Source organism: Otolemur garnettii, unplaced genomic scaffold (genome assembly GCF_000181295.1).
Source record: "Otolemur garnettii isolate 467f Iridium unplaced genomic scaffold, OtoGar3 scaffold00189, whole genome shotgun sequence".
NCBI classification, from domain to species: domain Eukaryota; kingdom Metazoa; phylum Chordata; class Mammalia; order Primates; family Galagidae; genus Otolemur; species Otolemur garnettii.
Genome location: NW_003852584.1, coordinates 1,006,550 through 1,031,626, shown reverse-complemented (window position 1 = coordinate 1,031,626; position 25,077 = coordinate 1,006,550). Strand labels below are relative to the sequence as shown.

The 25,077-nt window shown below is 41.3% G+C and overlaps 1 protein-coding gene across 1 annotated transcript in view; it reads left to right on the top strand.

Annotated features, from left to right (window-relative positions):
- The window catches only part of LOC100951309 (sorting nexin-29), a 283,767-nt gene that overhangs the window by 101,038 nt on the left and 157,652 nt on the right, over positions 1 to 25,077 (top strand). Inside the window, exons 4-5 of the mRNA XM_012812092.2 lie at positions 19,196 to 19,251; positions 23,684 to 23,765. Of these exons, the coding sequence (XP_012667546.2) occupies positions 19,196 to 19,251; positions 23,684 to 23,765 (138 nt within the window). The remainder of the gene's footprint in view (positions 1 to 19,195; positions 19,252 to 23,683; positions 23,766 to 25,077) is intronic.

The following is a 25,077-nucleotide window of genomic DNA, read 5'->3' as shown; positions in this document are numbered from 1 at the left end:
AACTTTTTTGATTCTGTCCAATAGGGCAACAGACTGGTTATCACAAAGTAAGTGAGAAAAAAACTAAGGTTTGCTGAGACCAAGTGACTTTTCTAACCATTCTTGGAAGCCAAGGATTAGAGCTCAAAATGTCTGAGTTTCCGTTTGGCCCTGAGGGTTTATGTACTTAGCTCAAAGTCTAAGGAGGCTGACTTGTGTACCCAGAGATGGAAATGAACCTAGAAATTCCTAGGGAGAATGCCAGACCTTGGACTGGGCCAGGTCTGTGCCTTGGCTTCCAGGCCTGGTACCTACCAAAGCCCACCTTGCAGCAGCAGTGACAGCAGTACCACGCATGCACACCCTAGGCACTTGTGTGCACATGTCTGCTCGTACGTGGTTGAATCCTTTCAGACTTTCTTTACTCTTCAGTGGTTTCTGTACCATCTCTGGCTCTTGAGTATGAATTCGAGTTACTTCATCTTCTGGGTATCCCAGAAGCAAGATGCAAAGAGTGGGGACTGCACAGTGGGAGACAGTGTAGCTTCCTGTTTAAATATGCGGATCTGGAGTCAGACTCCCTGCATTTGAATCCCACTTCTGCTGCCTAATAGCCAAATGACCTTAGGAAAGTTACTTTTGTGGACTAGGTATTGTTGTATGTCATACCATTCCAAAGCTTAAAGGCTTGAAAAACATAGCTATTTTCTTTTCCCTCATGATTCTGTGGGCTGACTGGGTTTAGCTGGGTGGTTCTTCTGCCTCTTTAGGATATCATCTGGGTCTGCAGTTATCTGGGGTTTGACTGAGTCGGATGTCCCCAAGGCACTCTCTTTGTCTGACAGTTAGTGCTGGCTGTCTACTGGGATCTCAGATGGAATGACTGACCAAAATACCTCATGTGGCTTCTCTGTCTGGAGAACACTGAACATCTAAAGTCACTGAGGCTGAGTGAGAGGCTGTCCAGTGGGCAAGGAGGTTTGGATTGGTCTCTGCTTCCTGCATCTTTGTATCTCTGCTTCCTCTGTGTTTATTCACTGCGGCCTTCCCATCCTCTCCTGTGAAATAGGGAGGACATCTTTTTCCACAGGGATATTAGGAAGAAAATGTGAGGAGGGTTGTTATATGAAAGAGCTTTGTAGAGTGGGAGGCCTTTGATGATGCCTGTTGGTAGTGATATCATGTTCACATGCTTTTCAGGACTAGAAGGGAGGGCAACTCCAAGGAGGGGTGGGTTCCCTGTCTACCTTTGCCATCCCCTGCCCAGATCTTGATTCTCCCAGTGGAAGAAGTTATACTTTGTGACCATGACTTTGTCAAATTGGCCGATTTCTCTCTTTTTTGCCTCTCTCTCTCTCTTTTTATTGTTGTGGATTCATTGAGGGTACAAGAAACCAGGTTGTGCTGATTGCATTTGTTAGGTAAAGTCCCTCTTACAACCATGTCTTGCCCCCAAAAGGTGTGGCACACACCAAGACCCCACCCCCTCCTTCCTTCTCTCTTTCTGCTCTTCCTTTCCCTACCCCTCTCTCCTTTTTTCTCTGTCTGCTCTCCTCTTCCCCCACCCCCACCATGTCATTAATTGTCATTAATTGTCCTCATATCAAAATTGAGTACATAGGATTCATGCTTCTCCATTCTTGAGATGCTTTACTAAGAACAGTGTTTTCCACTTCCATCCAGATTAATACAAAGGCTGTAAAGTCTTCATTTTTAAAAAATGGGTTAGTGGGCATTTAGGCTGTTTCCACAATTTTGGCGATTGTAAATTGAGCTGCAATAAACAGTCTAGTGCAAGTGTCCTTATGATAAAAGGACTTTTTTTTCCTTCTGGGTAGATGCCCAGTAATGGGATTGCAGGATCAGATGGGAGGTCTAGCTTGAGTTCTTCAAGGGTTCTCCATACTTCCTTGTGAAAAGGTTGTATTAGTTTGCAGTCCCACCAGTAGTGTAAAAGTGTTCCCTTCTCTCCACATCCACACCAGCATCTGCAGTTTTGAGATTTTGTGATGTGGGCCATTCTTGCTGGGGTTAGATGGTATCTCAGGGTGGTTTTGATTTGCATTTCTCTAATAATTAGGGATGATGAGCATTTTTTCATATTTTTGTTAGCCATTTGTCTGTCTTCTTTAGAGAAGGTTCTAGCCATGTCTCTTGCCCATTGATATATGGGATTTTTGGCTTTTTTCATGTGGATTAATTTGAGTTCTCTATAGATCCTAGTTATCAAACTTTTGTCTGATTCAAAATATGCAAATATCTTTTCTAATTGTGTCGGTTATCTATTTGCTTTAGTTGTTGTCTCCTTAGCTATACAGAATCTTTCAGTTTAATTAAGTTCCATTTGTTTATTTTTGTTGTTGTTGCAATTGCCATGACAGTCTTCTTCATGAAGTCTTTCCCAGACCAATATCTTCCAGTGTTTTTCCTATACTTTCTTTGAGGATTTTTTATCATTTCATGCCTTAAATTTAAGTCCTTTATCTATCTTGAATCAATTTTAGTGAGTGGAGAAAGGTATGGGTCCAGTTTCAGTCTTTTACATTTGGATATCTAGTTCTCCCAGCACCATTTATTGAATAGGGAGTCTTTCCCCAGTGTATGTTCTTGTTTGGTTTATTGAAGATGAGGTGGTTGTGAGATGTTAGTTACATTTCCTGGTTTTCTATTTGATTTCAAATGTCTATGTGTCTATTTTTGTGCCAGTATCATGCCATCTTGACCGCTAGGTTTTGTATTACAGCCTAAATCTGGTATGCTGATACCTGCAGCTTTGTTTTTATTACTCAGAACTGCCTTAGCTATATGGGTTTTTTGCTGATTCCATATAAAATGCATAATCCTTTTTTCCAAGTCTTGAAAGTGTGATGTTGGTATTTTAATAGGAATGGCATTGAATCTGTAGATTGCTTTGGGTAGTATAGACATTTTAACAAAGTTGATTCTTCCCAGCCATGAGTATGATATGTTCTCCTATTTGTTAATATCCTCTGCTATTTCCTGTTTAGGGTTACATAATTTTCTTTATAGAGGTCCTTCACCTCTTTGGTTAGGTGTATTCCTAGGCATTTCATTTTCTTTGAAGCTATGGTGAAGAGAGTTGTGTCCTTCATCTTGGCTGTTATTGGCATATACAGGGTACTGATTTGTGAGCATTGATTTTATATCCTGAGACATTACTGTATTTTTTGATGACTTCCAAGAGTCTTGTGGTTGAATCTTTGGGGTTCTCTAAGTATAAGATCATATCGTCAGCAAAGATGGGGAGTTTGGCCTCCTCTGCTCCTGTCTTGATGCCCTTTATTTCCTTGTCTTGCCTAATTTTATTGTCTAGAACTTCCAGCACTATGTTGAATAGTATTGGAGACAGGACAACCATGTCTGGTTCCAGTTCTAAGAGAAAAAGCTTTTAGTTTTACTCCATTCAGTAAAATATTAGCTGTGAGTTTGTCATAGCTTCAATCAGTTTAAGAAATTTGCCACCTATGCCTATACTCCTCAATGGTCTAATTAGAAAAGGATACAGGATTTTATCAAATGCTTTTTCTACATCTATTGAGAGGATCATGTGGTCTTTGTTTTTGCTTCTGTTGATATAGTGAATAACATTTATGGACTTGTGTATATTAAAACAGCCTTACATCCCTGGGATGAAACTCACTTGATCATGATGTATGACTTTTTTGATGATAAGCTCAAAAAAGCTTATTGGCTAAGATTTTGTTGAGAATTTTTGCATCTATATTCATTAGTGAAATTGGTCTGAAATTCTCCTTTTTAGTTGGGTCTTTTCCTGGTTTTGGTATCAGGGTGATGTTTGCTTCATAGAATGTGTTAGGGAAGATTCCTTCCTCCTCAATTTTTTGGAATAATTTCTGCAGCATAGGAATAAGTTCTTCATCGAAAATTTGATAGAATTCTGGTGTGAAGCCATCTGGACCAGGGCATTTTTTTGTTGGAAGATTTTTTATTGTTTCTTTTATCTCAGTGGTTGAAATTGGTCTGTTCAGGAGCTCTATTTCTTCCTGGCTAAGTCTAGGGAGAGGGTGTGATTCCAAATATTGATCCAATTCCTTTATATTGTCAAATTTCTAGGCATATAGTTTCTGGTAGTATTCAGAGATGATCTCTTGTATTTGTATCTCTGTGGCATCAGTTGTTATTTCCCCTTTATCATTTCTGATTGAGGTTACTGGAGATTTTACTTTTCTATTTCTAGTTAGTCTGATCAAAGGTTTATCTATTTTATTTATTTTTTCAAAAAACCAACTCCTTGTTTCATTACTTTTCTGAATGATTCTTTTGTTTTCTATTTCATTGATATCTGATTTAATTTTGGTTATTTCTTTTCTTCTGATAGGTTTAGGCTTGGATTGTTCTTCTTTTTCCAATTCCGTAAGATGGCTTTTGAGTTTGTTGATGCACTCTCTTTAAGTTTTTCGAATGTAGGCATCAAAAGTGATAATTTTTCCTCTCAGAACTGCTTTTGCAGTATCCCACAGGTTTTGGTAGCTTGTGTCTTCATTGTTGTTGTGTTCCAGGAAGTTAATGATTCCCTCCTTTATTTCTATCTGTACCTAACTATTATTCAACAGAAGGTTGTTTAATTTCCATGCCTTTGTGTGGGGTTGAATATTTTTGTTGCAGTTGAGTTCCACCTTTAGTGCCTTATGATCTGAGAAGATACAACATAAAATTTCAATTCTTTTGATTCTGTTGAGGTTTGTTTTGTGTCCTAGGATATGATCAATTTTGGAGAGTGTTCCATGGGGTAATGAGAAGAATGTACATTCTTTATCTTTGGGATAGAGTGTTCTCTATGTGTCTATCAAGCACAGTTGTTCTAGGATCTCATTTAAGTCCCTTATATCTTTGTTTAATTTCCGTTTAGAAGATCTGTCCAGCTCTGTAAGAGGAGTGTTAAAGTCTCCTGTTATTGTGGTGTTATAGGATATCATATTGCTCATACTGAGTAAGGTCTGTTTCAAGAATCTGGGAGGATTTACTTTGGGTGCATAAATATTTAGTTGTATTTTTCCCTTGAGCAATATAAAGAGACCAGCTTTATCTTTTTTGACTTTAGTTTCTTTAAATCCACATGTATCTGAAAATAAGATTGCAACCCCTCTTTTCTTCTAAATTATGTTTGCCTGAAAAATTGTCTTCCAACCCATAACTCCAAGTTTTAATTTGTCTTTTGAAGCTAGGTTTGTTTCCTGCAGACAGCAAAAGGATGGCTTGTGTTTTTAATCCAGTCAGGCAACCTATGCCTCTTCAGTGGGGGAATTCAAGCCATTAACACTTACTGAAATAAGTGGGGTAGAGACTGCCTTTCATCTTATTTTGTTCTACTTATTTTGCTTCTATCTTTTGCATCATTGTAGAAGTTAGGTTCTGTCCTTTAATTTCTGAGTTCTTTGCTGTTGATCCATTGTGATGGTCAGTGTGTAGAACAGGTTGAAGTTTTTCCTGTAGAGCTGGTCTTCTTGTTTCGAATTTCCTCAGTGTTTGCACATGAGGAAATGATTTGATTTCTCTGTCAATTTTAAAGCTTAGCTTAGTAGGATATAGAATTCTGGGCTGGAAATTGTTCTATTTAAGTAGATTAAAGGTAGATGACCATTGTCTTCTTGCTTGAAAGGTTTCATTAGAGAAGTCTGCAGTCACCCTGATGGATTTGCCCCATGTAGGTCAACTGGTGCTTATTCCTGGCAGCTTGAAGAATCTTTTCTTTTGTCTTGACTTTGGACAGGTTCATTGCAGTGTGTCTTGGAGAAGCTCTGTTAAAAGTTGAGGTAACCTGGGGTCCGATATCCCTCTAAAAGGAGTGTGTCAGAATCTTTGGTGATATTTGGGAAATTTTATTTATAATATTCTCTAGTATGGTATCCATTCCCCTGGGGGCATTCTTCTTCCACTTCTGGGATACCTATAACTCAGATGTTTGAATGCTTCATAAAGTCCCATAATTCTGCCAGTAAATATTCTGCTTTCTTTCTCTTTTTATCTGCCTCTTTAACTATCTGAGTAATCTCAAGAGCTTAGTCCCCTACCTTTGAGATTCTTTCTTCTTCATGGTCTAATTTGTTGTTGATACTTTCTATTGCATCTTTAAGTTCCCTAATTGACTGTTTCAGTTTCTTCAGCTCTGCTATATCCTTTCTATATTCTTCATATCGTTTATCTCTTATTTGATTCTGTTTTTAGATTTCCTTTTGGTTATTTTCCACTTTATTAGTAGTTTCCTTCATTGTTTCCATCATTTCCTTCATTGTTTTCATCATCTGTATTTTAAATTCCCTTTCTGTCATTTCTAACTTTTCTATATAGGTAGAATCCTCTGCAGTAGCTACTTTCTGGTCCCTTGGGTGGGGGTTGCTCTGGACTGGTTTTTCATGTTGTCAGGATTTTTCTGCTGATTTGCTCCTCATGAGTGCTTTCTTTTACCTGTTTCCTTACCCTAGTTTTCCTTTCACTCCCTCTTGCTCTTTGAGTTACCATACCTCTGGCCTAGTGTTTTGATGAGTCAGCTATCGGCAGGATTAGATGGACCAAACACAAGGAACTGCTTGCCAATTCTCCACTGTTTTTGTTCTCCTCATGGGGTCCAGAAGTCTCTTGGCAACTCCCTGTGTCCCCGGAGGGATGTTTCTGGGCAGATCCCACCAGCCAGAGATGGCTGGAGTCTTCTCTCCCTAGTCTCACCATGCCCAGTTGCAAGGAAGCTGTTACTTGGCTGCCATCTTTCCTGCCTCTCTTTTTAATTAAAATAAGTATTTATTCAGCACGTAGTGGATGTTTATTATTTTTCTTGGCAGAGCTTCTATTATCTTCCTGCATTTGGGGGACTTGCCAATCAGGCAAGGTAAGCCCCTGTCAGAGTCGCACCCTGGCATTGGCCTCTCCCTGCTCCCACAAGCCACTCAGGACTTGGAATCTTCTTGGCTAATGCAGTCCAGATGCAAATTCTCCATCAGTCTTATCTGTCACTCCACATCTTGTGTTTTCAGTACCATGGTGTTTGCACTGGGAGGATGCAGGAATGCTGGCTAATGTTTCTCCAGTGCAAGCTTCTGCCTGTCCCTATATAGCCAGATGGCAAGCTGCCCTTTCTGTGGGATCAGGGAAAAGATAATGAAATAACCATGTTGCTGATCACTTATTTATGCCTTGTGTTGAGAGTGAACCAAAGAGTAGGCTGCATCTATAGTTGTGTCCTCCAGGATGGCCTGAACTTTAAGAAGTCACAGATGGTGTCATTGCCAGTATCAACAGAAAGTTGATATTTATTCCTAAATAATCTTTGCTCCACAGTTGTTTTATTGTCAGACTATAAAGCCAAATCAGTTTTTTGGAGGCAATTGCTGTAAAGCCCTGCTGTTGTCTAGTACCTTCCTGGGAAGACAGCATGAAAAGATAAAATTTTGAGATGTTTAGTAAGTTCTGCCTTCAGTTACCAGTATGCAATTGCTGTAGAGCCTTTCCTTGTCATCAAGAGACATTCTACAGTGGTTAGAAAGGTTCCAGATTATTTTTCCCAGCCTCCTCTATACTCATGTAGACACATAAATACTTCCTGGTTTGCTAATCCCAGTAATGCCACATAATTAGAAGAAAAGCCTGTTAAGTCAGAAGGGTTTAATGACTGCCAGATAGTTACACCCATTATCTAAAATGTCTCCTAAAAATTAGCATCCCTGAGGGGAAATTTACATGTCAAGAAAATAACTTGTTCTAAGAATTATTTTTCAAGAAGCTTCAAAATGAAGTTTTCTTACAATTGAAAAGTGATGTCTGTCTTAAAAACTCTGCCCTGCCTTTTACTTCACCCTTTTGGCTCCCTTTGGTTCTTTTGGGGATAGTCAGAAGTTTTCATGAATGAGGCTCCCTGGGTGCAAACTGTTCACTTCCAACTATTGACTGCGTGTCAAGGAGGTGGTGACTATGAGTAGCCTGTGATTCCCTCCTGTGGTCTGTTTACTTGGTCTGCACACTGTACCCAGGACAGCCTTCTCCAGGCACAGGTGCCGAGGGGGTAACTCAGGGAAGAGGACTATCCAAGGGCCACCCTAGAGTTCCTGCCAGAGAAGATGCTGGAGTCCTGGCTGTTTACACCAAGTCCCACTTGGATGTGCAAGGAGGAGAGACGGTGTCATCAGGAAGGTGACATGGCTTTACAGCCCTTCCTTTGCCCTTTTCATCCATGATTCATAGAAGAGTTTAAAGGCAAAGTCTCTCCCATCTGGCTTTCTGCCTTCTAGTGACATGGAGGAGGACTGGGTGGGAAGGATATTGTATTACTTGATAATATGGTCAGCCCTTAAATTAGAACATGTGTATCTGCTTATGGTTATGCATTTAACACATTTCCATTATAGAAGTACAGAAAAGTTCAAAATGCATAATACAAATTTGTCTGACCTCTCTCAGAAATACCCCACTGCAATCTTTTGGATGTATTTCATTCCAATCCTGTTGACACATAGGCATTGTAAGTCACAGTCAGGAGCCACACTGGGCATATGCACCTCCTAACTGCTGCTTATTGAACAGAGACCAGAGCTTTTTTCTAATGTTATTAAAAATTGATCAGTAACACTCATTTTGGGGGGGGGAGGGGAGATAATACATTTCTATTTAAATTTTTAGCTGGCAGTACATCAATTTAATTTATTTCAAAACCCAAGTGATGTGACAAGGTGTGGAGTGAACAAACTCACTCCTGGGGCTGTACACCAGTAACCTGCCCCTGCCACAGGGGGCCCCTTATTGGCATCCTGAATTTCACTTCTATGGCTCATTTATGCAGAAACACACAAATAAAACAGGAGCTGTGTCTGTACCCTGCTTCTGCCTTCACTGGGTGATCTAACTGGGAGAGCTTTCCCTAACAACACATAGAAAGCTCTCTCATTCTTCAAAAGCACATTTTTAAAATTAAATCACATATATAGATAGATCATGAATACATTTTTGCCTTTGTGGGATTCAATATGTTGATTATTTGTACAAATTGGAGTGCTTACATCCTACTAATTAACATAGCTTTCACCTCATTTACTTAATCACAGTGTTAAGACCTTTGTGTTCAATACTTGATAGATTTGACTTGTACTCTTGCAATATGCTCCATAGGTATTATCCCACCATTAACTCTCCCTCTACTGTGTTTCCCCGAAAATAAGACCTAACCCCAAAATAAGCCCTAGAAGGATTTCTATGCATTTATTAAATATAAGCCCTACCCCGACAATAAGACCTAGTGATGGGCTTGGCTATGCAGCATATAGCCATGCATTTCAGTATGGAGACATCCCCTGAAAATAAGCCATAGTATGCCTTCTTGAGAAAAAATAAATATAAGACAGTGTCTTATTTTTGGGAAAACATGGTATCAAACCACCTCCCTCCCCTTCATTCCTTTGTCCAGGGCTATAGTTGTGATTCATCTCTCATATGACAGTGTGAGTGATTATAAATTGGTTTCATAGTAGTACTGAGTACATTGGATACTTTTTTTACATTCCTGAGATACTTTACTAAGAAGAATATTTTCCAATTCCATCCATGTAAACATAAAAGAGGTAAAGTCTCCATCATTTTAATGCTGCATAGTATTCCATGGTATACATATAGCATAATTTATTAATCCATTCATGGATCAATGGGCACTTGGGCTTTTTCCATGGCTTGGCAATTATGAATTGAACTGCAGTGAACAATCTGGTGCAAATATCTTTGTTGCCAAGTGATTTTTGGTCTTTTGGATATATACCTAGTAGAGGAATTGCAGGATCAAATGGCAGGTCTACATTTAGATCCCTGAGTGTTCTCCAAACTTCTTTCCAAAAGGAGTGTACTAGTTTTCATTCCCACCAGCAGTGCAGATGTGTTCCCTTTTCTCCACATCTACACCAACATCTTTAGTTTTGGAATTTTGTGATGTGGACTATTCTTACTGGCATTAGATGATATCTCAAAGTGGTTTTGCTTTGCATTTCTCTGATGATTAAAGATGATGAACATTTTTTCATGTGTCTGTAGACTGTGCGCCTATCTTCTTCAGAGAAGCTTCTGTTCATGTCTCTTTCCCATAGTGAAATGGGATCACTTATTCTTCTCTTATTAATAACTTTGAGTTCTGTATGGATTCTGGTTATTAGACTTTTGTTGGAAATATCACGTGCAAAAATCCTCTTCCATTCTGAGGGCTGTCCATTTGCTTTACTTGCTGTCTTCTTGGCAGTGCAGAAGCTTTTTAGTTTGATCAGATCCCAGTAATGTATTTTTTACGTTGCTTCAATTGCTTGGGGGGGGGGTCCTTCCTCATAAAGTATTCTCGCAGGCCAATTTTTTCAAGTGTTTCCCCTGCACTCTCTCCAAGAATTTTTATGGTTTCATGTCTTAAGTCTAGGTCCTTTAAGCAGTGAGAGTCAATTTTTGTGAGAGAAGAAAGATGTGGGTCCAATTTCAGTCTTCTACAAGTCGCCAGCCAATTCACCTAGCGCCATTTGTTAAATAGGGAATCTTTTCCCCAATTTATATTTATGATAGGTTTGTCGAAGATCAAATGACAATAAGTGTCTGGGTTCATCTCTTGGTTTTCGGATGTCTGTTCCATATCTACCACTCTATTTTTGTGCCAGTACCATGCTGTTTTGATCACTATAGATTTATGGAGTAGTCTGAAGTCTGGTAGTGTGATTCCTCCTGATTGGTTTTTATTTCTGAGTAATGTCTTGGCTATTCAAGGTTTTATTTGTTTCCATGTAAAATGAAGTACTAATTTTTCCAGATATTTAAAGTATGACAGAGGTGCTTTAATAGGGATTGCATTAAATCTGTAGATTGCTTTGGCCAGTAGGGACATTTTAACAATGTTCATTCTTCCCAGCCATGAGCATGATATATTTTTCTGTTTGTTAATATCTTCAGCTATTTCTTTTCTCAGAGTTTCATAGTTCCCTCTATAGAGATCTTTCACGTCCTTTGTTAGGTACACCCCCAGATATTTCATCTTCTTTGGCACTATTTTAAAGGGAATAGAGTCCTTGATTGTTTTTTCACCTTGATTATTGTTGGTGTATATATAAAGGATACAGAGTTGTGAGTATTGATTTTGTATCCTGAGACACTGCTGTATTCCTTAATCACTTCTAGGAGTTTGGTAGTTGAGTCCCTGGGGTTATCCAGATATACAATCATATCATCTGTGAAGAGTGACAGTTTGATCTCCTCTGACCCTATTTGGATACCCTTGATCACCTTCTCTTGCCAGATTGTGATGGATAAGACTTCCATTACAATATTAAAAAGCAATGGAGACAATGGGCAACCTTGCCTGGTTCCTACTCTGAGTGGAAATGATTTCAATTTTAATCCATTCAATACGATATTGGCTATGGGTTTGCTGTAGATGGCCTCTGTCAGTTTAATAAATGTCCCTTCTATAACTATTTTCTTAAGCATTCTGATCAAGAAAGGATGGTGCATATTATCAAAAGCTTTTTCTACATCAGTTGAGAGAATCATATAGTCTTTGTTTTTTTTTATGTGATATATTCACATTTATAGATTTACATATAGAGAACCATCCTTGGGACCCTGAGATGAAACCCACCTGGTCATAATGTATAATTTGTTGATGTGTTGCTGGATTCTGTTTGCTAGAATCTTATTGAATATTTTTGCATCGATGTTCATTAGAGATATTGGTCTATAATTTTCTTTTCTTGTTGGGTCTTTTCCTGGTTTGGGTATCAGGGTGCTATTTGCTTCATAGAATGTGTTGGGACATATTCCTTCTTTTTCAATGTTTTGGAAAATGTTAAGTAATATAGGTACTAGTTCTTCTTTAAAAGGTTTGGTAGAATTCTGATGTGAAGCCGTCTAGTCCTGGGCTTTTCTTTTTAGAGAGATTTTGTATAGTTGATGCTATTTCAGAACTTGATATAGGCTTGTTCAACATTTCCACTTCTTTCTGGCTAAGTCTAGGAAGGTGGCATGTTTCCAAGTATTGGTCTGTTTCCTTCAGATTTTCATACTTCTGAGTTTTTAGAGTTTTTTGTAATATTCCTTGAGGGTTTTTTGAATTTCTGAGAAGTCTCTTGTTATTTCGTCTTTACCATTTCTGATTGATGAAATTAGAGATTTTACTCTTTTTTTCCTGGTTAGGTTAGCCAAAGGTTTACCTATTTTATTGACCTTTTCAAAAAACCAACTTTTTGATTGATTGATCTGTTATATAATCCTTTTGTTTTCTATTTCATTTAATTTTGCTCTAATTTTGGTTATTTCTTTTCTTCTTCTGGGTTTGGGGTTGAAATGTTCTTCCTTTTACAATTGCTTGAGATGTTCCATTAAGTTGTTGACTTCCTCTCTTTCCGTTCTTTTGAGGAAGGCTTGCAATGCTATAAATTTCCCTCTTAGGACTGCCTTTGCAGTATCCCAGAGCTGATAATTCATGTCTTCGTTATTGTTTTCTTCCAAAAATTTGGTAATTTCCTTCTTTATCTCATCTCTGACCCACCTATCATTCAGCATAAGGTCATTTAGTTTCCACATTTTTGTATGAGTATGCAAATTCCTGTTGTTACTGAGTTCAACTTTTATTCCATGATGGTCCAAGAAAATACAAGGAATAATTTCTATTCTTTTAAATTAGCTGAGGTTAGACTTGTGACCTAGGATGTGATCAATTTTGGACGATGTTCCATGGGCTGATGAGAAGAATGTGTATTTAGTTTTGTTAGGATGAAATGTTCTGTAGATGTCTGTTACATCCAATTATTAAATGGTTAAGTTTAAGTCTAAAATTTATTTGCTGAGTTTCTTATTGGAGGATCTACCCAACACTGCCAGAGGAGAGTTAAAATCTCCAGCTATTATGGTGTTGGAGGAAATCAAGTTGCTCATGTCTGTTAGAGTCTCTCTTATAAATTGAGGTGCATTCTGGTTGGGTGCATAAATGTTAATAATTGAAATCTCATCATGCTGAGTGTTACCCTTAACAAATGTGAAGTGATCATCCTTATCTTTCCTTACTTTTGTTGGTTTAAAGCCTATTGTATCTGGGAATAAAATTGAAACATCTGCTTTTTTCTGATTTCCTTTTGCCTGAATTATAAATAACTATCCTTTCATCCTGAGACCATATTTATCTTTTAAGGTATGATGAGATTTTTGTATGCAGCAGATATCTGGCCTGACTTTTTGTATCCAGTCAGCCAACCTATGCCTCTTTAGAGGACAATTTAATCCATTAACATTAGTTGAGAGTATTGATAAGCCTGGTAAAATTTTGGGTATCGAGTATTTCAAAGGTCCAGTGGGCATTTTTAATTCTTTTGCCACTGTGGAAGTTGGAGTATGATCAAAAGTTTCTGTGTGAGTTTACTTTGGTGGTAGAGCATTGTGCTTGTCATTGTGGAGGATGGGTCTGAGAATATCCTGGAGAGCTGGTTTAGTTATGGCAAATTTCTTCAACATGTGAATGTCATTAAAGTATTTAATTCTTCCATCATAAATGAAAATCAGTTTAGCTGGATACAGGATCCTGGGTTGAATGTTACTTTGTTTTATGAGGTTAAAGGTTGATGACCATTCTCGTCTATCTTGAGAAGTTTCATCAGAAAGATCTGCAGTCATTCTAATGTTCTTCCTCTTATAGGTTATGGTTTTCTTACATCTGGCTGCTCGCAGAATTTTCTCCTTCACATTAACTTTGGTGAAGTTAATTATAATGTGTCTAGGAGATGTTTTATTTGTATTGAGTCATGCTCGGGTTCTGAAACTGTCTACTATCTAGATGTCAGAATCCCTTGCCATGTTTTGGAAGTTATCCTCAATTATCTCTTGGAGTAGATCATCTGGGCCTTTCAAAGCAACCTCTTCTCCTTCAGGGATTCCTATAAGGTGAATGTTTGCTCTTTTAGAGTGGTCCCTTAATTCTCTCAGGGAATGGTCCATTTTTGCTCTCCACTTCTCTTCCTCCTTGAGCATTTGGGAGCGTTCAAAAGCTTTGTCTTCATTGTCAGAGGTCCTTTCTTTTGCCTGCTCCATTCTGTTACTGAGGGATTCTACTGTATTTCTGAAATCTTTGAGGGCTGTAAGTTCTTGCCTCCATGTCTCAAAATCTTTGGTGATTTTGTCTTTGAATTCATTGAATTCTTGAGACAACTTTCTAATTACTCCTTGAAATTCTAATTCCATCTTTATCTCCATTCTGTTGATCTTATTTTCCATCCAAATTCTGAACTTGATTTCTCACATCTCAACCATTTGTTTTGAAGGATCATTTGGTGTGTGCGTTTTGTCATTCCTTTGCGGAGTTGATCTACTCTGATTATTCATGTTGCAAGAGTTTGTCCACTGATTCCACTCCATGATTATTTTTCACCATTTGGCTAAATGGTTAGGTAAGGTGCAATTGGATTTGGGGCTCCTGGACTTGTGGTTAACCAGCCCTTTGCCAAGGATCTGGGACTGGTGACTGTTGCTTTTCCTTTACAGCTTTGCAAAGGACCCATATAGTATTACAGTTTGAGGCTCTGGGGACCTGCTTGGTGTGGTGGGGTCAGGTGGCTTTCTCTTGTATTCAGTTGGTCTTTGTTCAGTCCTAGTGGATCAGTGACTCTGGGTTGACGTCTCAGCTGTGGAGATATACAAGCAACTAAGACACTCCGCCCCTATGGGCAAAAACTAGAAGAGAAAAATCAACCCTTTATGTTACCACAGAACCAAGGTACCACCTGAGAGGGTCTTTGGGTGATTGACCCAGGTTACGAGTTGCAAACCAATTGACCCACTCAGTACCAACTCCCATGTGAGAGAGTTCGAAAGGTCTCCAGCAAGTAGATAGCAAAGGACTACTGGCTGCTCAAATGTGGCCTGCTCTAGTGCTTTGTGGAGTCAGAAAGGCCCACCCAGTAGCAGAGTTGGGCCAGAGGGCTGGTGTCTCTTTCCCTACTTTGTACCTCTTTCACACCTAGTCACTGGTAATGCCATGGGGCTGTGGTACTGCTCCCTCCAATAAGCAAATATGCCAGGGCTTTGCGCCTGCCAGAGTCAAAGGAAAGTCAATACTCCCTCAATCTGGCTACCACCCTCTGCCACCAGCCGGCTGGGGAAGCTGAGGCCTGCCTGCCTTGGGTACTCAATGGTAACTGGGGAATGTTCCACCCGAGCTCAGTCCGAACCTGAGGATATCAAGTCAGCAAATGATTTTCTCCTTTAGCCACTGAGCCTTTGCCCCAGCCACTCTGCAGCACTGGTATCCCTAGAGGGGAGGTCTGGCTTCCTCTGGCTATCCTGAGTTGGGGAGGTGCCTCTTCAAGATTAGATTCCTGCAGAATCGCTCTCCTTTTGCTGAATCTTGTTGATGGTGTCCCTGTGCAGCTCCCAGGTGGCTCCCATGGCCAGGGAAGCAGCTGTAGCCATGGCTCTGGGAGCGCAGGGAGTGCAGCTCCAGCAGCAGGGCAGGGTGCGTGGTGCATGATTCTGGTGGAATGGGCACACGTTGGCTCTGGCAGGGTGGAGGCCCGGCAGGCGGCTCTGGCTGGGCAGGGTGTGTGGTGTGCAGAGGCTCCAGCAGGGCAGGGGTATGGCTGGCAGCTCCGGCAGGGAGGGCATATGGCAAGCAGCTCTGGCAGGGCCGCAGGAGGTTCTCGAGCCACTGGCAGGTCTGGTAGGGTGGAACGTGCTGCTTGCAAGTCTCCCCCCACAGCTGGTTTACACTTTCTCAGAGCCAAGCCTGACAGCCTCACCCTCCCCCCCACTTTGTCTACACTACTGCTGGGCTCACTGTTATAGTGCATCTTTTCTATCTCAGCCTTTGCAGTGCTTAGACTTGGCAATGAACTGCAGACATTCTGGTCTCTGCAGGTGTTAAGCTTCTGGACTGTCAGGTGAGAGGGAAAAGGTGGACTGGAAGTTCAAAATGGCAGGGAAAACGTTAGTTCAACTTTCATGCCTGGCAAGAGAGTGCTCAGGGTAACAGCAGGGTTCCTCTGGAGAAGTAGTCCCCACTTACTATAACTCTCTCCCATGGGGTGAGACAAGAGGCCCTCAGTTCATCGCTCACCTATAGAAAACCTACAGCGAGCAAAGGAAAAAAAAAACTCTCTTGGCGGACGGGACAGACACTTTTCCTTTGGGATGAGTTTTGTACCTGAAGTTTGCTTTCTTGGAGTCACAGCTCGCCTCAGCAGAGGTGACGTGCAGTTATGACTCCTCTCTCAGCTTGGCTCCCAGTCTTCAGCTTCATTGGGTAGTTTCTGGTCATTATCCTTCCCTCTGGATGAGAGCTTCTGTCAAAAGCTGGCTCCAGTTGGCCATCTTGCCCCTCCTCCCAAAAGCACATTTAAATTAAATTGTTCTAAGCAGTTGAAAAATGCTTTAAAAAAAAATCTTACACAGAGATAGAAAACAAAAAACAAGTCTCTTTTCTCTATGTCACTCCTACTGTGTCATTAATGGTAGCCATGATTATTTTTTATTATATATATTTTTCAGAACTTTTATTTATTTTATTATTTTATTTTATATTTTTTAATTTTTTATTTGCTCATATATATTTTTTAAGACAGAGTTTCATTGCTGCCTTGGGTACAGTGCCATGGCATCATAGCTGACACCAACCTCAAACTCTTGGCCCTGAGCAATCCTCTTGCCTCAGCCTCCCTATTAGCTGGGAGTACAGGTGCCTATCAATAGTGCCCAGTTAGTTTTTCTATTTTAAGTAGAGATGGGGTCTCACTCTTGGTCAGGCTAGTCTGGAACTCTTGAGTTCAAGCAATCTATCCACCTCAGCCTCCCAGAGTGCTAAGATTATGGATGTGAGGCACTGGGTCCAACCTGTTTTTTTGACAGAGGCTCACTCTTTTGCCCTGGGTAGAGTGTCATGGCTTCATCATAGCTCACACCAACCTCAGACTCAGGCTCAAGTGATCCTCTTGCATTTGCCTCCCCCGTTTATTGGTGCCTGCTTCCATGCCAAGCTTTTTTTTTTTTTTTTTTTTTAAAGTAGAGAAAGGGTCTCATTCTTACCCAGGTTGGTCTCAAACTCCTAAGCCCAAGAGATCCACCTGCATCAGCCTCCCAGAGTGCCAGGATTACAGGCATGAGCCACCACGCCCGTAACCTAGCTATCTCATATGGATATGCATACCTTTGTAGTGAGACCTTTGGTTATTTGTAGTTTCTTTCTTTCTTTTTTTTTTTTTTCATTTCTGTAAGGAATGGAAAGAGGAATGATTTGTGATTTAAAACTTGGTTAGTGTCTTCAGTTGTTTCCTCTAGATAAATTTTGACAGTGGACTTGTGGGCCACAGGATATGGAAGTTTTTAGGGGCCTAGGTCAGTGTGTGCAGCCACAAGGCTTTCTAATGTACCATCTCTCCTCTCAGCTACCCATAGGTAAATGATGGCTACCATAGCAACAGAGTGACACCAACCTCAGCTCAGTGAGTTCCTGAACCAGGGAGGCTTTAGGCCCTTGGATTCTAAAGTTCTTTCAAGTCGCAAGGCAGGTTCCTCCTTCTTGGTTTGAAGGAGTCTTCATGGTGCCTTCTTCAAAACTTCTGCTGCCTGGCGCCAGGTGGAGCCAGGTTTAATTGCTTAGCTCCATACACCTGTAAAGAACTCATCATGGGTTATTCTCCCTCTGAACTGCCATGCGTGGGAGGAGAGGCACCCCTTGGGTTGGCAGAGCAGGTCCTGTGTTTCGTGTCAAGGATAACAGAACACACAAATTTTCCTTCTTGATAATTGCCATATTATTGTCATGGTACATTGTCAGTTATTGAGATCTTTCTATATGCCAGGCTCTTTTCTGTACTATATAGATATTAACATGTTTTATCTTCTGGTTTCCCCATTTTACAGATGACAGCAGTGCAACACACAGAAGTGACTTGCTCATGGCCACACAGTTAGGAAGAGCAGGGATGGGATTTGATCCTGAGCAGCATGGACTCATAGCCCAGGCTTCATAACCCCTGCATTCTCTTGCGCCCAAAGCCAGAAGTCCCTGTTTCTTTAAAGAGAGCCTTCTAGAGTCTTCCAACCCTCTCTGCAGCCAGAACTTCTGGAAGTCTTGCCTTCTTTGTTCACCTTTTGGCTGGCTTTTCTTCTGTTTGCTGAGGGTTTGTAGCAGAAAAGCTTTTGAAGTTGGACAGTGCTACTTCCTAAGTAAGCTTGGGCAAGTTATGCAACCTCCCCAAGCCTCAGTGTCCACATCTGTAAAGTAGAGAAAATCCTGCTAACCCTGAGGGTCACTATGAAGGTTCTGGATTATGTGAAAGCTCTGAGAGGTAAAAGGTGTGAGATCAGCAGTCTGTCTCTTTCTGCCCACACCCTTCTCTGTTCCACTTGATTTCTCTTAGTCTAGATCTTCATAGTTATAATTCCAGCCCATTCAGTTTCTATCAGATCAAAAAAGGAAGCTCATTCCCTGGGTATGAGAATAACATCAACATTTATTGAGCGTCCACCACTGCTGGGCATTTTGCTGTCTGCTTCACATAATAATTGCAAATCCTTGCAACAATCTGAGAATAGATTTTTTTATCTGAGGGGAAGCAGAGGGTGGGAGGGTGGGGGGCTCGCTAGATGTCTGCTGGCCCTCATTCTCACCTCCATGGGGTGCAGTGCTCCTAAGCTATACGGGGGGCGAGGGCATCATGTATGCCATTAATTTCTCTCTCCTAATCATTGTCTCTTATAGCCCTTCTGAGTCCAAATGCTCAGCCACATTCTGCCACCTAAAACTGTTCATACATTATGAGGAGAAAAAACAGAGCCCTTCCGGGGGTAGACATTGGCCTTTTGTGTTTATGTACTGGGCGTGCTTGTGTACACGATGTTCATCACAAGGACAAAAAATGTTTTTTCCATTTTGCATTTGATATGTGGTGTCTGAGATCCTAATTAGGCCTTTATAGCTCCCAAATTACATGCTTTTACATGCCTGTGATTATCTCAATAGGATTAACAGTCCTTTTTCCGTAAAGATAATTGAGATCTCTCACGGAGGCATATTTTTATTACCGCAACATAGTCTCGAGCCATCCCTCCACAAAGTCTCTTATTGTTTTCTAGTAACTGCTTTTCCACCCTTATCAGGAAATGTTCAGGGATCATCATGAGGCTTCTTCCTGGATTATGCAAACCCGGGTAACTGTTATGTATTTTCTCTCCCCTCTACTCCTGATGGCAGGTGCCTGGAGATTTGAGCCAAACATCTGAAGACCAGAGTTTGTCAGATTTTGAAATGTAAGTCCATGGTGTTCACTCATGAGGGGTCCTTTAGAAGTAGGACTGTGCTATTGGCTTGTGTCCAGGAAGACCACAGAGGGATACAGATGTCATTGTTCGTATCTGCATTGTGAGCATGGGGGTTGGTCCCCGCAGCCCACCTCTGGCCTGCAGACATGTTTTCTAGCCCCTGCCTTTTTTTGTCTAACATTTGAAAGTTGAAAGATACTATGTAAAAATTTAATTTTTTTCCTTTTTTTTTATAATTAGATACCAGACCACTGTAAGGCCACAGTCCATTAGAGCTGAGTAGTAGCCACCCATTCACACAAGGCATGTGCTCCTCAGGTTACTGCAGTCCCCACTTGTCTCCAGTGCCCAACTCTGGCGCATTCTGTGTGACCCCTGGGTTATTAGAAACAGCAATAGTCAGTGCATTGGCCTGATGTTTGATTGGATTAGGTTATTAGATTCTATTGGTGCCTTTGCTGATAACCCTAAAGGAAGTTAGTTGGTCAACTGATTCTTTTCATTCTGGTTGCCTTAGTTTTTGGCCAAACAGTCCCCTTAGACTGGTAAAGAAAGTGGGGTGAGTCCGGGGTTAAAGGCCAGGCAGAACCTCCCTCTCTCATACAGTGTGGTGAGTGGAAGCAGGCTCAGCCTCTCTGAGAGAAAGGCTCACCTGGGAGAAGCCACTCCCAGAGAAGAAGGGAAGGCACTGGGGAGAGTGTTTTAGAGCTGGGCCCACTTGTGTGGAAACTTTAGGCACTAGGCAGGCTCCCTGACATCACTGATCCTGAGTTTCCTCATTCATGGGCTTGTGGGCAGGGCAGTACAGTGTGCAGCAGCTGCTAGGATGGCAGCCTGGTAGAGAGCAATAGTGAGGAGAATCTGGGAAGAGAAGTGAGAACTGTGGAAGGGAACCTCAGAGGCAAGTGAGGTGGGAGGGACTCACCGTTAAACCAAGAATTTACCAAGCACCTGCTATGAGCAAGGAACCTGCCAGGTCTTCAGTGGAGATGGTGAATAAGCCACCTTCAAGCAGCCTTTGCATGGTCTAGGACACATCCTTTCTTCCCAGAGATTTGGATCTTTCTCCTGCCAGTTTGCTCATCTACACTAAAGTCAGAGGGAAGCAATGGCACCATTGCCCTCTCTCAAGATGGACTCTGAAAGAATGCCCTCTGGAGCATTACAAAGAATGCCCTCACTGACCTCTCCTTTCCCTGCACGCCAGCCACCATGACCATTTCCACTCCTCTAACTGCTTGGTCTTCCCCGTTCAGGATTTTTTCTTTATTTATCCAGCTCACACATACATACCATTCCCTCTGTAGTAGGCATTCTTCTGACTCACTCATTCTTTATATCAGCCATGTCAGAGATGACAGATTCAAGCCAGGATTCAGACCATGCAGTGCTGATCTGGACTCTGTGCTCTTCACAAATGTTAGTTCCCCTACCTGAAACACTTTCCCCATCCACAACCTCTTCTCCCTAACATGCCCAACTTTTGATATTCCCTAAAGCCTGGTTCAAATACTTCTTCCTCAAAGAAGCCTAGACCAAGGCAGGCCTGCCTGGCATTTACTTTCCTTAGATCTAGTGTTCCTTGGTGGCACTTAAAACAGTGTTACTCAAATGATTTCTATAAAACAACTCTAAGCTTATATGCACCTAACAACAGAGCCCTAAAACAGATTATGTAAAAATTGACAGAAATAAGAGAAATAAATAATTCTACAATAATAGTTGGAGACTTCACCTCAGTTTCAATAATGAATAGAATAACTAGATCAATGAGGAAATAGAATACAATAAACCAACTAGAAGTAACAGACATATATAGAACATTCCACCAAATAGCAGAATATACATTCTTAAGTGAACATGAAACACTCTCCAGTATAGATCATTTGTTAGGCCACAGAACAAGTCTCAATAAATTTTTAAAAACTGAAATCATACAAAGTATCTTTTATGACCACAATGAAATAATTTTTATAAAGCTGTATCTCTCTCCTGTTAAACTTCATGTTCCACGAAGAAAGAGGCTATGTCTACTTATTGTCCTATCTCTACTACCTAGAATAGTGGGTGGTTTGTAGTAGGTTCTCAACAAATACTGGTTTAATGAACAAACAAAAGAATGAAAAAATGAGCAAGGATTTGGGAAGTAAAGGGTCATGTGAACAATCATTTTTTTTTAAATGTTATTTTTGCAGAGAGGTTCTCATTCTCTTTCCCAGATTGGAGCACAGTGATGCCTTGAACTCATTCAACCTTGAACTTCTAGGCTCAATGATCCTCCTGTCTCAGCCTCTCAAATAGCTAGGACTACAGGTGCATATCACCATGCCCAGCTAATTTCTAAGAAATTTTTTGGATATTTTTATGTTGCCCAGGCTGGTATCGAATTCTTGTCCTCAAATGATCCTCCCATCTCAGCCTGCCAAAATTCTGGAATTACAGGCGTGAACCACTGCACCTAGCCATAAACAATCAATTTTGGTAAATGTTCAGTGTGGTAAATATACTAAAGGGAGAAATGCCTAACTCAGTCTCAGGTCAACTCACTATAGCCCTGGGAGGTTGTCTCGTCCTCACCAATCCAGGAAAGTTAGTAAAAAGAATGTTAATTATACTTGTGTCCTCCCTGTCCCCTGTTGACAGAGGAATGAAAGGGGTGTGCTGTTGGCACTAGTATAGTGCCAGGGACCTTTATAGGAATAATGTCATTGAACATATAAGCCAGTTCAGTGGCTCAGAATTGCAATTTGTCCTTTGCTCTCTGGGGAAGTGACTAATAGGGCTTGTGTTACCCCTTGAATGAGGTCACCATCTTGGCTGAGGACTTAGAAGAAATGCTGCTTCTGGGGAGAACCAGTACCTCAGGTTATTTGCCTTATGAAGAGAAAATGTTCTTTACTCTAGAGCTGTGTTTTTTACCTTTTTTAATCTCACAGTACACTTGAACCTATAGTTAACTACTGTGGCACACTTAAATTATTTTGACCAAAAAATGAACAACAAAAAAAGATATACTTACTATGCTTTTAACTTCTTTCAAAAATACTTTAATTAATGATGTTTAAAAATTTTTGTGACACATCTAAGATTCTCTCACTGGTTGAAAATCACTGCTCTAGAGGTTGTGAGAACATTGAATCATGGAATCTTCCATCATCAGCATCTTAAATTGTGTCCCAAGCACAGGAAGCTGGCTAATTTTTATGAGCTGCTCTTAGAAGAAGGGCTGAGGAAAAAGCATTTAGCTCTGGAGCAGCTCTTCCATAGAGGCAAAGTCTGGGACCTTCCAGAATTGCACAGAACTACTGTGATAACTATTATGGTTGATCTTGTTATTTCAGCAGCAATCAGCTTATTAGCTCTGTGTGATTTGAATCCAGCCAGGTGGCAATGTGATGGGGGGTGTGTGTGTATGTGTGTACCTGGTGCCTCAGAGTTAAGTTTAAAGTCATCACAATCACATAAGGCAAAGCAGTCATAGAACCAAAATAACCCTTAAAATTACTTTAAATAGTCCATGTAAGAATTAAATGAGTTAATACAGATAAAACCATGGAGCTCATACATTGTAGATACTCATGAAATTATGTTGTATTTGAATTTAAGACACTAAATACCTATCACTGTCATAGCCGTGGGTATTGATCTCCGTAGCTCTTTTGTGGAGTCTGATTTTAAAATGATGTCAGGGTCTAAAGTCAGCATAGTGGCCAGGTGTGGTGGCTCACACCTGTAATCTCAGCACTCTGGGGTGGGTGGATTGCCTGAGTTCAGGAATTTAAGACCAGTCTGAGCGAGACTGAGACCTCATCTCTAAGAATAGCCAGGCACTGTGGTGTGCACCTGTAGTTCCAGCTACTTGGGAGGCTGAGGCAAGAGGATCACTGGAGCCCAGGAGTTTGAGGTTGCTGTGAGCTATGACACCCTGGAACTCTACCCAGGGTGACAAAGTGAGACTCAGTTTCAAAAATGAATGAACAAAGTCAGTAGAGTGAGGAGGTAGTGTGTCTCTTCTGGGTGCCCTAGAAATTCTTTAGCATCATTTCACATGACCTCCGATAATAGCTTTCTTTGGGCTTCCAGTTTTCATCTTCTTAGATGTGGAAACTGAGGTTCCGATAAATTATAGGCCAATGTCAGTCAGTAGGAACTGAAGGGCAGCTTTTTCTCATCCAGAGTTCAAATTGCATATGCACATATGTGTGTGTCTGTTTATAGATAGGTATAAATAGACAAATGTGTGAGTTTATATGGGCTGAATGATAAGACTTAAGTGTGTCCTTTAGCTTTCTCTCAGCTATGATGTATGTTGTTATAAATTGCTTGTGCATAGTGCCTCTTAGAGGAGAGAACTGTTTCTTGTTCTTGGTTTTTGTTAAGTTAAAGTGACTGACTGTGATCATCTCTTTCATTTGGTCAGATCAAACCGGGCGCTCATCAATGTCTGGATCCCCTCAGTGTTTCTCCGGGGTAAAGCAGCGAATGCATTCCACGTGTACCAGGTAAGTGCCTGGTCTTCAGGTGGGCACCACAGCTGGGTGGAAGGACACCCAGTCATATGCATGGTGCTTTGTCTCTTGCTGGTGGAGCATGGTAGTTATGAGGCCATGGCCCACCAAAGGCCAATTGCTCCCCAGATGCCCTAGAACAGGTGTCCTCAAACTACGGCCCATGGACCACATGCAGCCCACCTAGAACATTTATCTGGCCCACAGGGTGTTTTTGCCACCGCTTCCTGTCCTGCTTAGCAGCCGACTCGTCCCAAGGCCCACAGGCTGGCCCTCCAACAGTCTGAGTGACAGTGAACTGGCCCCCTGTTTAAAAAGTTTGAGGACCCCTGCCCTAGAAACATAGTCTGTGGTCTTCATTCAGACAGACAGGAGCAATTGGGTAGAGCTTCCTCATGCCAGTTGGGCCTATCAGTGTGACTGCTGCAGGATCTTAGCTCCCACTGCTTGAGTATAAATGAGGATTTATTGGCTTGTGCTGCAAATGCAAAGTCCAGAGGGAGGTCAGACCTCAGGCACAACTATAGCTGTGGTTAGGAGTGTGCTGCTGTCCCGTTTCCACCTTTTGGTCAGCTCTCTGTGGGTTGATGGGATGGGTCCTGGCAGCACCAAGCTGTCAGCCTATCTGGGTGGTTTCAGCAGAGTCCCTGGCCGTGTCTCACTGGTCAGCCTTGGACTGGGTGATGGGCTTCTGAGACTAGTCCAGTTTGACTCAGGACCACTGCTAGGGTGAGAGTGACCTCACCCAACTCCAGTTCTTAGAGTGAAGAGAGGAAGGTCCCCAAGTGAAAAACACATGACTCTTCCCTAAAGAAAGAATAATGGATACATGATAAGCAAAGACCGCAGATGCCTCCTTGGTGTGCTTGGGTCAGAGATGGCCACCCCCAGCTGGGGGCTAGCATCTAAGACTGCAGGACCTTTGTCAGCTTTGGGGGTGACTTTGCCCAGCCAATGAGACCTCAGTTTCCCCTCTTCTTTCTGGTTGTTTGGCGTCTCCTTCAACTCTGCATTCTTATCCCCTTTTTTCCCCTTCTTTCTCTTTCTCTCTTGTGCCATGGACTCTGATTTCCAGGCTTTCATGTTCACTTGTTCTGGAACTGCTTTGTGTTCACCACCTACCCATAGCTATTCCCTGTGTCTCCTGTCCTCGTATGTCAAAATAATTGTCATTAGGTTTTGATTTTTTTCCCATGAGCTCTGTAGAGACTCTTGGGTTTGTTACCACTATTCTGAGTGGGAAATTAACCCATTTAGGAAGACTTCTTGGTTATTGAGATATTTTCCCCAGAGAGTTGGATGGTTT